This window comes from Xiphophorus hellerii, chromosome 22 (assembly GCF_003331165.1).
Source record: "Xiphophorus hellerii strain 12219 chromosome 22, Xiphophorus_hellerii-4.1, whole genome shotgun sequence".
Lineage (NCBI taxonomy): Eukaryota > Metazoa > Chordata > Actinopteri > Cyprinodontiformes > Poeciliidae > Xiphophorus > Xiphophorus hellerii.
The window spans coordinates 23,248,385-23,262,368 of NC_045693.1; the positions used below are offsets into that span (position 1 = coordinate 23,248,385).

Consider the following 13,984-nt stretch of genomic DNA (forward strand, 5'->3'; position numbering starts at 1 on the left):
GGAACATAATACGATGTATGGTTCAGTAAAATACAATTTGAACCACACCACGCAGCTATAAAATAGAAAACAGTCCCATAAATGTATTTCAAACGAGGCAAACATGAATGGGATTTTTTTATATTTATAAAATCTTGTCATGATGTGTATACTAATGGATTTAATGAGAGGAACCAACGGGGAAAAAGAGGAGAAGAGGTGTATAAATACTGGGAGAGTGAACACCAGAACAAAGGACCTGAGCTGATTAGTTAACGGGCTGCAGGTGTGAGAGGGGAGAGAGAGAGAGAGAGAGAAAAAATGGCACAGGGGACGAGCAAGTGTACACACCAGGGGGACTAGGAAAATAAATCAAAAAAAGAATAACTGGACACAAGGAATAAATGAACACAATAAAACTAGAATCGCTGAGAAGAACTGAACTAAAGTAAAACAGAAACGAGGCTGATCTAATCAAAGAAAGAAACACAAATAAAGAGCAAAACCATTTAAAAAACCCAGGAACTGACAAATCTTGTTTTAATTAGTTTTTTGTTTTTTTTACATAAAACACACACCTGACTTTGGAATCGATTGAACTGCTGAAAAGATGATTTTATGGACGTTTCTTTTGCTACAACAGACAGCAGCCACCAATGCTACATTAGCTAAAGGCTAATGATAGCTCAAGTGAACAAATTAGTTCAGATAAATATACAAGATAATTTTACTATCTCCCTTCTTATTATTTCATCCTGTGAAAAACTATATTAGTGACTTTTGATCAGGTTGTTGTTCATCATAAAATGGCCGTACGTTAAACAATATGAGACTTCTTTTAATTTCTTTGGTAGACCAACAAACTGAGTGACTATTTCTGACCCACTGTTTGCTTGAAATTACTCAACTTGTGTCAGCATTGAGGTTAAAGAAACAACCCAACACTTTCTGTGTTTCCTTTCTGAAACTAGCCAGCCGAGAATTAGCTTAATAAATCTTATTGCATCAGAGACAAAGCAGATTTTCTTTCATGTTATATAAAATTCTGAAACATTTTCCCACCCTGGTCAGCCAGCCTTACCTCGATTTGAGTTTATCAAACACAAACAAGGTTGTAATAAAGACATGTGCTTTATTGCCACTTACTCATTCCCTTGGGGACATGTGATTCACTATTGATATAAAAATCTTGACTCATGTTATCACCAAATAAAGCCTTTTGTGTGAGAGGTCAACAATTAAATGTGCTCACTCACGTAAAGCCCTTTTATTCTGAAGGAAAACGTGTTTAAAAAGTGAGTGTGTGCAGTACAAACAGAGGGCCGCAGCGAGACCAGCGAGGGCCAACCGTGTCGCTGTCACCTGAAAACGCATTCAGCTGTTTCTTTACTCGACAACGAGCGGCGACCGTTTGTCACAGCATCTCTGCCTGCTGCCTCGGGTCACGATGTTTCAAAGGCCCCGTCACACACCATCCGCTCCCGGTAAACCAGCGTGCTTGAGAGGAGGGTGTGTCTGGATTTGCCCAACAATGATAAGCTGTTGTGGGAGGGGATCCCACACACACACACACACACACAATAGCAGAACGGGTTTGTCTGCTAAACCTGGCTTATGTATAAGATTCGGTTACACCTGCTGCTGCCCCGTTAGTTCAGAGGAGCCCTGGGTCGTTCGCTGAAGAAACAGGGAGAGATGGCTGCTACCACAGCTCAGTCCATGGGGACGCTGCCCAGTGGAATGGAAATATGCACCACAGCCCCAGATATATTTTATCTGCCGGAACTGGTGAGTGGAACATTATTATTGTTTTTTTTTTTTTTTAAGTCAGTTTTTGGAGATTTTGTCCTTTTTGGATACTCTTTTGCGACCTATTAGAGAAGAAACTCAAAATTCCTTGCCCACATTTCAATCGAATTTATTCCAAATGTTACTTTTTTGTTCACATTGGCTTTAGAGTTTGGTCTGTTTAGTCCAAAAGGCAAACACATAAAGAGACAAACAAATTTTTTTTTTTTTTACATATATTTGTATTCATCTAAATGATGCTACATCAATAAATGTGTTAATTGACGCAAAAGAAAGCAACAAGACAGAACTCTGAGAGCACCGTTTGAAGACAATAAAGCATATTTTCTCCAAACTAATTCATAAACTACATAATATGTTGTTAAATGTGTCTTTATTTGTCACGAATAAAGACTCAAATTAAACCCATTGTTAATAAACGCAAAGGTTCCAGATCATCTGGATTAAAAGCTTCACACATTTTGAGGGGGAAATAAAAGAACACAATGAAACATTTCTAGTGCGGGAGGAGTGCCTACATCCGTTCACCTCTCATATTTCAGTCATATTGTGTCTCTGTTACCAATCTGAGGGAAAACGTGGTAACCTCTCTGTCTATGGAAAAAAAAAAAAAAAAGAAGAAGAAAAAATTTAAGAAATGTAAATCGCTCTCATAAGGCCTGGGGGGAAAAAAAAACCCTGCTGCAGGTTTCAATGCTTGGAAGCTGTGTCCAAATTGGACATTTAGTCAAACTTGTATGGGAACGACAAATTATTATAAGCAGAAGTAATCATTTCTGAGAAAGTCGTTTGAGTGTAACGACCAGTTTGAGCAGGCGGTTAGCAATTTAATTCTGCCTTTTAACACTGTGACAACTTATTACGAAAGTAATGTCCATAATGCAAATGCAACAAACTCGTTGTAGCCTACTTCATAGCCATATTTATCAAAGTGAGGAGAGAAAAAAAACACATAAAAGCAAATAAATATGATCCAAAGTGTTTCAGTCAAGAAATTACTGGAAAAAAAAAAGACTAGAATAGAACTTTGGTCCTATTCAATTAAATTGTGACCAAATTATGTCTACATTATAATCCAAACACATCAGATCCAGTTCAGGTCAAATATTTGAGTGTTTTAGTATTAAAGCCACACAGAGTTCCTGCCTTATCTTATCTGTAAGAGGGAGGGCAACGTTTTCCTCCAATCATTTATTTTCTTGGAACATTTTAGTCATTTCATTTCGGCATGCAACTGTATAATTGTGTTTGAGCAAATAAGGCTAAAAATTAACTACAAAAGCCTATAAAAACCATAACAAATGAGCCTGCAGGAGTCTCAGCAGATAAAAAAAAAAAAAAAAAGTGCAGTAACCTGTGACTAATCAATAGCAGATTGCTTTAAAAGTGGCTTTTGAGCAAATATAACGGCGAACACAATGAGAGTGGCACGCAGGCATGAAGGGTGTGGCGGACGGCTCAGCTGCAACAGCTTCACTCCGCAGTTTTCAATCCCCTTTATTATTATTTGTCTCCTTTTCTATTACTGTCGTCGTACCGCAATAGTTTTGCAATGTTCGATCGTGTTGTGATACGGGTTTAGTTAGTTGACTATTTCACAATGTTAAGCACCTTGTCAGAAGGTTTTTAAAGGAAATTTTATGGGCAAATTTTGTGTCAAAATGGTTTTTAAATTTATGCTAAAAGTTGAACAGTGTTTTGGACGGCTTTTCTGAGACCGCTGCACACTAAGCTGATCATTAATTCATCGTCTTTGACGAAATGTTAGATCAGGACTGAATGTTCTGACAGCAGTGACAAGAAATAAATATTTGCTGTAAATCAGTGAAATACTTCACCACCTTCATACTTTCATAAAAGAAAGAAATGATTCAGATATAGTTCTATGTCAACTGTAGGAGAAAACTTAGTTCAAGTAAACTTAAAGTTAGGATGGATTGCTGCCTCTTATTGTCTGAATTTAGGTAGAATTACATATACTGAAAAATGGGATTTTGCTGTCAAGCAAATTCTAAATTTCAGCAGATAATTCGATTTCACATTTGAATATAGCCCACATACAGGTGTTCAGCATTCACAATAGCAAAATTAGGCACAACAGACTGTAACTCTGGCCGCTGGATGAAAGTGCTTATGATGTGATTCATTGTATGTGTTAAATATGCATCGACAGACATCAGTGGTGTACGGGTTTGAGGTAAATTTGCAGTAATAGTTAAGAAGACACACAGAAAGGAAAATATGCATGCACCACCATGCCTGGGTCCTAAACTGAACATTTGTCTTGACTGACCATGAAAATGGGTTAGTAGTTTGAACTCTAACTGCTGAAATGTTGCATCTAAAATGTATATTTTCAACAAAAATGAAATGAATATTTTTTAATACGAGGAGCATGTGTTTAGCAACAATGGGGAGGGGGGGGGGGGGGGGGGGGATCCCTTCATTTTACAGTTTCATGCAGTTAAGCCAGGTAATATTTCTAATTTGGTCTAATTTCGCTGACCATTTATCAAAGTTAAGCAACAATGTTATACTCACTGTAATAACCTTGATAGCCTTTTGTATTGTAAGAAAAAAATGATGTTTTTGTTTGATACAAAAAATGGAGAATTTTAAGGGAAAAAGTGCTTTTGTGGCTTAAAATTGGGTTATTAATGCTGTTGTTCCAACTAACCACGCCATTATGTTGATAAATAAAGAAAGACACACAGAAATTTATTAATTTTACGGCTAAATCTGACAGATGTCACAGTTAGCTCTCCATAATAGCAAAATTGGTTCATAAATTTGTACTAAACTAGAGAAGACACATTTGATTTAACTGTTGGAATAAACTAGAATTAGGTTTTACAACCACGACCCCTTATTTTAAAAACAATTGGCCTCAAAGAAAATTCCAGAGTTTAGTCTATAGCTACTCAAGTATTGCCATTTATGACTTAACAAATTAAACACCGCCCACATTCCAATAAGACCAAGGTTTGTTTAGTCAATAGTCAGAGAGGGATTGTCTCTGAGGCGGCGGATTTATTATTTGCCAACTGTGTTTCCTCCTTTTTCACTCAGTATTTAACCTTTTCTCTCTCCTTCTCACATGATATTTAACTGATTGACTGATACGTGTCCTATTATTTGGGGCTTTTAATGGTTTGTTTTGATGTTATTCTTGCGTATGTGGAATTGCAAATAGCAGAATGAGTTAATGTTTGGTAGAAGGAGTCACCATCATTGAAACAACATCAAAATGACATACAGGCTCAAGCATAAACATACACATCCTGTCATGCATTTGCTTAAAAAAAAAATTATTTTCATGTCGCAAAACAAATGTCACGATGAGACTTGGAAAGCGTTCTGGGTGTGTCTCAGCTCACTTGGTTTTAGGCATAGTTCAAAAATGTACAACTGGGCTAACAGCAAACTCATCCCAGAAGCTTAACGTTAGCCTTGTTTATCCACCCCAACACCAGTTGTGATCCTGGTTTTGTATTTCTATCCTCCTGAAAAACTCCCAACTGTGTTCAGGTTTTAACCATCTCAAGTTACCATTATTGAGTGTGATATTAAGGAATGTGGAGGCAGTCCTCCGACTTTATTATTCCACCAATTGTGTTCAATGCACCTGACCATTAGGAAATTCCCTCAGCATGATGGTACCTCCGCCATGTTTGACCATTTACTACAAAGAAATTAGTTTGTCCATGCGAGTAAGCTGCAAATTTTAATCAAGTTGATGTTGGACATTTTGTTTTTTTGATTAGCACCCTCCAAGTCCATGTTGATGTTAATTTCTCTTTGTAAAGGATGAGGACAACTGGTGTTTTAGCAGGTTCCAGTTTATGAGACTACATTTGTTGCTGCAGAACCTGGCCAGTTTCCTTTCATTATGGATGACGAACCTTTGACACAGATGGGTGTTCCAACAAGGACAACAATCCCAAACGTAGATTAAAACGGTTTTTGGAACGGATTAAGCAGGCTCACAATAACCTTCTAGGTATGGTCCTAAGCTCAACCTTACAAAAAAGGATTTACAGATTTGTACATGGGAGTCAACCTATTTAAGCAAACTCTACCAATTCTACTTAGACGAGTAGTCAGCAAGTACATCCAAAATAAGGCATGAACTTTGCTGATAGCTAGAAAATAAAAACAGAATAGATGTCGTAAGCAAGTTAAAATTCATTGAGGCTGATTTGTAATTCTTCAACTATGGAAACATATGGTTCAAATGCGTCATTTTAACCCTAAAGTCAAAATGCCATCCATACTGATGACGAGTGGGTGTAAACTTCTGATCAAAATTTACTTCTACTACTTCAAAAACACTCCCAAATGTCCTAAAGCGATCATTTTGGAACCGCCTGTAGAAACCGAAACCACAAATGTAGATTTATGACCACTCTGAGAAAACGTGTTCCATGGTGAAACCTTCTCCCAACTTGTTCTGTCCAGGTGTTTGGCGGTTTGGTGTGGATCCTGGTGGCGTCGACCCACATCAACCCCGTGAACCCTTTGGGGTGGGTGATGTTCGTCTCGGTCTTCTGCTTCATCATGACCCTCCTGTGGATGATCATGTTTGCTGCTGGCTGCCACAAGAGCAGCCCCGTCTGGGCCGCTGCTGTAAGAGCACAGCACAACGTGAAGTGAAGACGAACTAAAAACAAGACATAAGAATAGAAATGAGGGTAACTGGTCTGTATTTGTTTCGTATGTGCAGGACTTTGTCTACCATGGCCTGGCAGTGATTTTCTACCTCAGTGCGGGAGTGGAGTTGGCTTACATTACTTTGGTGAAAAAATCAGCTCTGCTGTTTGATTTACGAGTCTACCAGATTGATATTGCAGCGGTGGTGAGATGTTCCTCTTCTTACTTCCTCTCAGACTGTTTACAGAATCTCCCTGATTTTACTGAAATGCTGTATACTGCATTATATTCTTGTCCAGAACACAAGGACAAGAATACTGTATGTCCGTGTGTATTCGCACAATAACTGCGATCTGTTTCGCAGTTATTATATATCTGCGACACAGATATTCTGCAAATAAAACTCCAACGTCGTCTTCCTATTCGTCTGGTACTGAAGCATACAGAGTTTATTCACAGAGTTATTTGAGCATAACAAAAAAAGCTTCACAACTCTGAGACACCTTGCAGTTTATTACCTCAAAAGGCTCGAGCACCATGGGAGCGATGTTGTGCTTCTGAAATGTCATAGAGACAGCAAAATAGCGTCATCTACTCTAATGCAGTATGTAAAAAAAAAGAAAAAGAAAAAGATACAAACAAAACAAATACTCTGAATGTAATAGCAGAAAAACTATAAAACTACAACAACTTTCATCCTGATGCAGTGGAAGACTAAACCGGGTTTGACTGCATGAAATGTACGTCGTTTCATCACTTTTAGAAGCAGCCAGCATGTGTTTTTCTATGAAAAAATTTGTTTTTTTTCTTTTTTTCTCACACCTAAATGTGTCAGATTATCAACCAAGAAATGTCAGACAAACATAAAATGCAAAATGCATCTTTCAGTTTGTAAGGTAACTGGGTAACACTTTATTTGACGGACATAAATATGACATAACATCTGTTATGAACATGAAGGAGTCTTCATGAATGTTTATGACTGTCGTCATGAAGTGTCATTCAGTAAATAATGGCACTTTTATTGCAAAGTCGACTTTTTAAATTGACTTTTAATGCAAGTTTTGGTACAATTTTGCAGTAAAAGTGTCATTATTTGCCGAGTGACGTTTAATGACAGCAGTCATAACCATTCATAAAAACTCCTTCATGTTCATAACAGGTGTTATGTCAGTCTTATGCACACCCCTTCAAATAAATTGTGGCCCAATGCTGACCTGTGAACACAGTCTCATTTACAGTCTGTACAGAACCACATTTCCCCAACGCATGGCTCTAACTTTAGCCTTTGTGTTTCGTGTTTGCTTTTGAAGGTGTTTGCCTTTGCGACCACACTCCTCTACTTCATCCATGCCATCCTCTCTGCCATCCGATGGAAACACTTCTGAGGAGAATGGGAGAATGGTGGCGGCTTTCTGGACTGGGCACCAAACAGTTTAGAGACGCAAACATAAAGTTTAGAAATGGAGAGTAGAAATGTCTTTTTGTATGTGGTCAAGCAATTACTGTATATAGCTTCAAAAAAATAGAACAAGCAATCAGTTTGGATGAACAACTGCTATAATTGTAGATCTATGGAAATTATAAAAAGCTATTTTAATAGTGCATTTCATCGTTCATTATTTTTGAAAAAATCTGATTTTCTACATTTCAAGGATTTGATTCTGTTGTTGACTGAAGTTTAATGTAATTATAGAAAATTGAAGTGAAACAAATCAAGTGTGTTTTTCATTCATTTGCTTCAAAGTTGTGTCATCTATATATTTTTTTTCAATAAGATTTTTTTTTTTTACCAAGAAAGCAGCAAAATGTGAAAGTTTTGTTAAATGTTGTTTAGAGCAACACAGAAACACACGGGACAAACACCCATGCACACACCCACACACGCACACCCCCACACACACACACACACACACACTCGCGCACAAGGGCAATTTAGACAAAAATAATCTAAATGGATCCAAATTTAGATTATTGATCCAAATCAATCCAGTTCATTTCATTATGTTGTTCACGACCGTGCTACATTTAGATTTAAAAGTTTCAGCCAATCAAAAAGCACCGAGTCATGCATCTCCAAAAAGTAATAAAATACTCCAAAATAAGAGCTAATTTTGAAAAGACGTAAAGTTATTATCAATTCCTAATAGACTACAGCAATAAAATTTAACTTCTACATCATTCCATTGGTATTTTTTTATATATATATTTGGTGATGAGCTCCAAGTCTTTAGGGTTGGATGGCCTCCATGCCATTACCTTAATCTTTAACTTCTTTCACAGATTCTCTACTGCAAAATATTAAAATTACTTCCAGAAAAAAGAAACCTATTTGTAAAATTTTAAAATTGCTTTAAACTCATAAATCCGCCAGGAGTATTAATATTTTTTGGCTTAGCGGTGGTCAGATTCAAATCCAATTACATACAATTCAATTCAGTTCATTTGTAGTAATATAGAGTTCAGTTGATCATTTTAATATTAAAACGTTGTCAGTGTAAGGAAGCCAAGCCAATGACATCTCTTCATTACAGTAATCCCTCCATCTGAGTATGTTTTAACTTTGGAAATCAAACTTCAAGTATGTGCAACAAGCTAACTATGCTTTCCAAAATGAGTTCCTAATGTTTTAACATAGGAGAGATCAACAGTGATAAAATAAACTCGAGGAGATAACGTCCCATAAAACAGCTGGGTTAAAGTAAACCCCTTCAGGTTGTTGTTCCACCCACTGCTGGATATTATATCAACCAGAGTAGCTCAGGGTCATTTAACACAACGGGGTTGGGTTACAAGTTTGACACCACATGCTGTGTTAGGTTTTGAGCTAACATGTCATTTTAACGCAAACTAAGGGTGGATTCAACAGAAATCCCCCAACAAGCATTTCTAAATAAGTCATGTATGGGTTAAAAAGAATGATTCATCTTCTGTATAAGCTTTCACTACAGGGTGAAAAAAACATCGGGTTTGATGCTACTTGGTCTAAATAACGATGAATATAGTCAGATTGCAGTGTTTTAGTTTTCACGCTTTGTAGTTTGAGATTGTCCGCAGAAAAAGTTTGCGTATATTTACGCAAAGTAAATGTTTATTTTGTGCGTTAAATATGGCGCCGCACATTTTTTGTGCGCACGCATGAGGCCCCAGAACGACTCTGGCAGTTACTATGCTGTCTAAAAAAATAATAAAGTCAGGTTTTCAAAAAAAAAAATAGAGATAAGAGAGAGAAAAAGACATGAGTGTCAATTTGTAGCACAATTTTTCTCCAAGAGAGGTGGGTAGACTCTGTGACTATCAAGCATTTAGCATAGTTAGCTTAGCTACAGGAAAGAAAAACCAAGATATTCATATATTGAACTTGTCGCTGTACCTTTTACCACACTTAACAACAGGTGAGTCGGTCAGCATCAGCTCTAACCCCAACATAACCTTTAACCCCTGTCCTAGTAAAAAAAAGGTGAGCAACACTGTGTTCAATGACAAGCTAGTTAGCTTCACTCCAGGGAATCTATAGGGATTTCTCTGTGTCTTTGCTCTTTTTACAATTACACAACAAAAACAATATTTTTATTACTGACAGAAATTCAAACAATCTTTATAAAATGATTATAAAAAACAGCCTCCTCTCTGGACTGCAGCCAGTCCACACAGTTTTACCTTGGATTGCGTCTAAATTACAGATATCTGTTGCCATGTCCCTCCTGACCCGCTTTCTCTCTCAAGATTTGCTGTAGAATCAATGACAAGCTAGTTAGCATCATTCCAGGGAATCTAGGGCCGAGAAGCGCAGGGACCACGAGGCTGGAATACTCCATCTTGGCCTCCACCGACGGGTACCAGACAGGTGTCCACAGGATCCAATACATGGAATGGGCAGGAAAGGCGAGGCACCAGGCGCACATGCTGAACGAGGCCAAGAAACTGCACCGTAAAGCAGCCTTTAATCGTACTAGCCGAACGCTGCGCTTTCCACGGCGGTGGGCTGGCTTTCGTTGGAAAGGTAGAGTGCAGAAACAACGCAGGTGAGCTGGAATGCCCAACAGAAGGGTCGAGGTTTTGTCTGTAGTATAAGTGCTAACATATTTGAAGTCAAGGCTCCAATATCCAGCAATGTTTATCAATCACACACAATCAGAGAGTTTATACTTATAATAAAATTAAAAGCACGAAGCAGACAATGGCAAAACAGGAAGAACGTCAGACGGCAAGCCTCAAACACTGGCGCCACCACCCCTCTTGAAAAGCCAATAAAATGCTCCCCATGACCAAAAAAGAACCACATGGCCCAATTTGACCCCAAGTATCCTGCAGGATAGTAGCCGCCCTTTAGGGGGGGGGGGTAATGTCAGGATCTGTTCCTTCTCTGTGTTTACTTTGAGTTTCTGTGTCTCTGAGTCTCTGTGTTGTCCTGTCTCCCCTTGATTGTTCCCAGGTGTTTCTTGTCTCCTTGATTACCCTCTGTGTATTTAACCCCACCTGTGTTCTTTGTTCCTCGTCGTGTATGTCCAGTTACTTGTTGTCACATTTTGAGAGCTTTTGCATCTGCTCTTTGTGCTGTCTGGACTTTTGTGTTTTGGGATTTTTCTGGATTACTTTCACCATTAAATTCATCATCATTTCATTCTACCTGGGTCTCAGCGTCTGCCTCCACCACCACTCACCGCAACTCATGACAAATCCACCCATATGGCCCAATGTGTCCCCACATGTCCTACAGGACCCCCGCCCCCAAATAATGAGCGTTGACCACCTCTCTTCAAAAGTCAATAAAATGCTCCTCCTGTCAAAGATCCACCCACAAAACCTGATTTGTCCCCACATGTCGTGCAGGACCCCCTCCTCCCCCCCCCAAATAATGAGAGTTGACCACCTCTCTTGAAAAATCAGTAAAATGCTCCTCCTGTCAAAAATCCACCCACAAAACCTGATTTGTCCCCACATGTCGTGCAGGATCCCCCGCCCCCAAATAATGACAGTTGACCACCTCTCTTGAAAAATCAATAAAATGCTCCTCCTGTCAAAAATCCACCCATATGGCCCAATGTGTCCTTATATGTACTGCAGGAACCCCCCAAACAGAGAGGGTTGACCACCCCTCTTGAAAAGTGAATAAAATGCTCCTCCTGTCAAAAATCCATCCACAAAACCTGATTTGTCCCCACATGTCGTGCAGGACCCTCTGCCCCCAAATAATGAGAGTTGACCACCTCTCTTGAAAAATCAATAAAATGCTCCTCCTGTCAAAAATCCACGCATATGGCCCAATGTGTCCATGTACTGCAGGAACCCCCCAAACAGAGAGGGTTGACCACCCCTCTTGAAAAGTGAATAAAATCCTCCTCCTGTCAAAAATCCATCCACAAAACCTGATTTGTCCCCACATGTCGTGCAGGATCCCCCGCCCCCAAATAATGAGAGTTGACCACCTCTCTTGAAAAATCAATAAAATGCTCCCACTGTCAAAAATCCACCCATATGGCAAAATTTGTCTCCACATGTTCTCCACGACCTTCCCCCACATACTGAGGTCCTGCCTACGTCTTTCTCAGATGCTATCATTCCATCAGTCCAACATAAACAACCACATCCTTTTACTTTTTTGCTTTTCCATATGGAGTGATTAGAATTGGCGGAAGACAAAGTTTTCTGCGTTTCATCATAGACTTTGTGTCTGTGTCCTCGGATTTCAGTTCGATATTTTTTGACTGAATTGGCGGAAGTTTATCTTTCTTTGAAAATGAGATCTCTACAATCTTATTTTTCAACTCTTCATTGGTGACATTTAGCATTTTTATTTTTGTTAGATATGTAGTTATCTCTGATTCTTGGGCTTTTATCCGTTTTTTGAGAGCTCTAACTTTGCCCTGACTCACCTGCACTTTAAGCAATGCATCTTCCGGCACATAGTCTAACTTAGACTTGAGATTTTTCACCACATGCTGCAGATTCTCTTCCTGAACCTTGAGATTCTCAATTTCTATGTCTTTCTCTTGCAGTGTTTTGGACATTCTGCGGTTCTCAGCGCGATACATTTTGAGTTTTTCCGTTTTCCTGTCGGTGTCTGGGAGAAGTATAATATCTCCATTCTCATCATCTAACCCTAACCTTTGCACCTTAGAATAAGTTGCTCTAACCATTTTAAATTTCTGAGCATTGTCATGGTGTCGCAGAACTTCCTTAGATAGTTGTGTAATCTTACATTCCTGTTCGCGAATTAAATCGGCCTGTATTCCAATTTTTCTCTCATTACAGCGTTGTCCTTCTATGGCTCTTTTGTTTTTTGTCAGAGCTTCTTCTCTCTCCATTTTCAGTTTTATATAATCCTCCTGTGTACTCAGGAGGCTTTTTTCAAATTTGATCTTACTTTCCTTGGAGCTCTGAATCGTTTCAGCCAGCTTTATCTTGACCTGCTCCACTTGATTCTTAAGAAACTGATTGTCATGCTGGGACTTTTCTAGGAGTGTCTGGGTTTCAACAACCTCTCTCTCAAGATTTGCTGTAGAAATTTCCAGTGTGTGTTTCTTTTTCTCCAGGATTGCTTTGTCTGTATAAGCATGTTTACATTTCTCCTGGAGGATTTGGTATCGTGAATCTAGTTTTGACAACTTCATCTCAAAATCATGCAAAGACTTGTGTAGTGAGGTGACTTCCTTTCGTAGGCTCAAATTTTCTTCATCTTTGCGCTTTAATCGCTTCATTGATGTTTCTTCATTCTGGCGATTTCTTTTCACTTCCAGTTCTGTCTCTTGTGCAGCTTTGCGTTGTCTCTTAATCTCCTCTTTCTGAGCATCGATTGTATTTTGTTTTGCATGCAATACGTTCCTAAAATTGTCAATTGTGTTCTCTCTAGTTTTCAAGAGATCTGACTGCTTTTTAAGCTCGACTTTAAGGGTCTCTGATTCATTTCGAAATGTTTTTACTTTTAGGTGAGACGCGTCTAACTGTAATTTCAATTTTTGGTTGTCCTCCGTAAGCTCTTTTACCTGTTTTTCTGCGTCCAGCGCTCGTTCTTTGTACACCTTCAGTCCTGAAACTTTGTCAGTCAGGTCACGTCTCCGTGCGGTTTCAGACATAAGAGAATATGTCTTATCTGCAAGAGTTTGTTCCATGTTTTTTATCTGACCTTCTAGTTCCTGAATTCTATTTTCACTTTCCTGAAGTTTAGTCGAAATCCCTTTAAATGTGTTAGTAAGTTTAAAATTTTTAACTTCTAGCAGTTTCATTTGCTTCTTCTGCACATATGTGATCTGTAGTTGCTTCCGTAACTCTTTTTCAGTTTGTTGTAATCTCTCCTTGGACACAGTATTATCTGTTTGGTTGTCCTCTTGCTGTCTTGTTGTGTCTCTAGCTCTTTCACCCCCATTTCTTGTCAGTTTCTTATGTGACTGGGGATCACTGTCAGTTAATTGATCCGAGCTGGCATTGGTCTGCGAATCTTGTGTTGAACGCTTCATTTTCTTCTTGTTTTTGGATAGCAATCGTTTTGCTTCTCTAAATCACAGAAAGTAATCTTACTTTGGAACTCTTGGAACTCAATGACTTT

The 13,984-nt window shown here is 38.7% G+C and overlaps 1 protein-coding gene across 1 annotated transcript; it reads left to right on the forward strand.

The window, feature by feature from the left end:
• The first annotated feature begins 1,564 nt into the window (after positions 1-1,564).
• LOC116713636 (myelin and lymphocyte protein) lies at positions 1,565-8,153 on the forward strand. The gene is made up of 4 exons (XM_032553845.1): positions 1,565-1,767; positions 6,247-6,414; positions 6,512-6,643; positions 7,752-8,153. The coding sequence occupies exons 1-4, from the start codon at positions 1,675-1,677 to the stop codon at positions 7,824-7,826; spliced, it is 468 nt and encodes a 155-aa protein (XP_032409736.1). The 5' UTR covers positions 1,565-1,674; the 3' UTR covers positions 7,827-8,153.
• The last annotated feature ends 5,831 nt before the right edge of the window (positions 8,154-13,984 follow it).

Bases quoted from the DNA above. Each gene is read 5' to 3' on its own strand.
- LOC116713636 (XM_032553845.1), top strand. From the start codon at position 1,675: ATGGCTGCTACCACAGCTCAGTCCATGGGGACGCTGCCCAGTGGAATG. The intron at 1,768-6,246 runs GTGAGTGGAACA...TGTTCTGTCCAG, and splicing joins TATTTTATCTGCCGGAACTG to GTGTTTGGCGGTTTGGTGTG. The intron at 6,644-7,751 runs GTGAGATGTTCC...TTGCTTTTGAAG, and splicing joins AGATTGATATTGCAGCGGTG to GTGTTTGCCTTTGCGACCAC.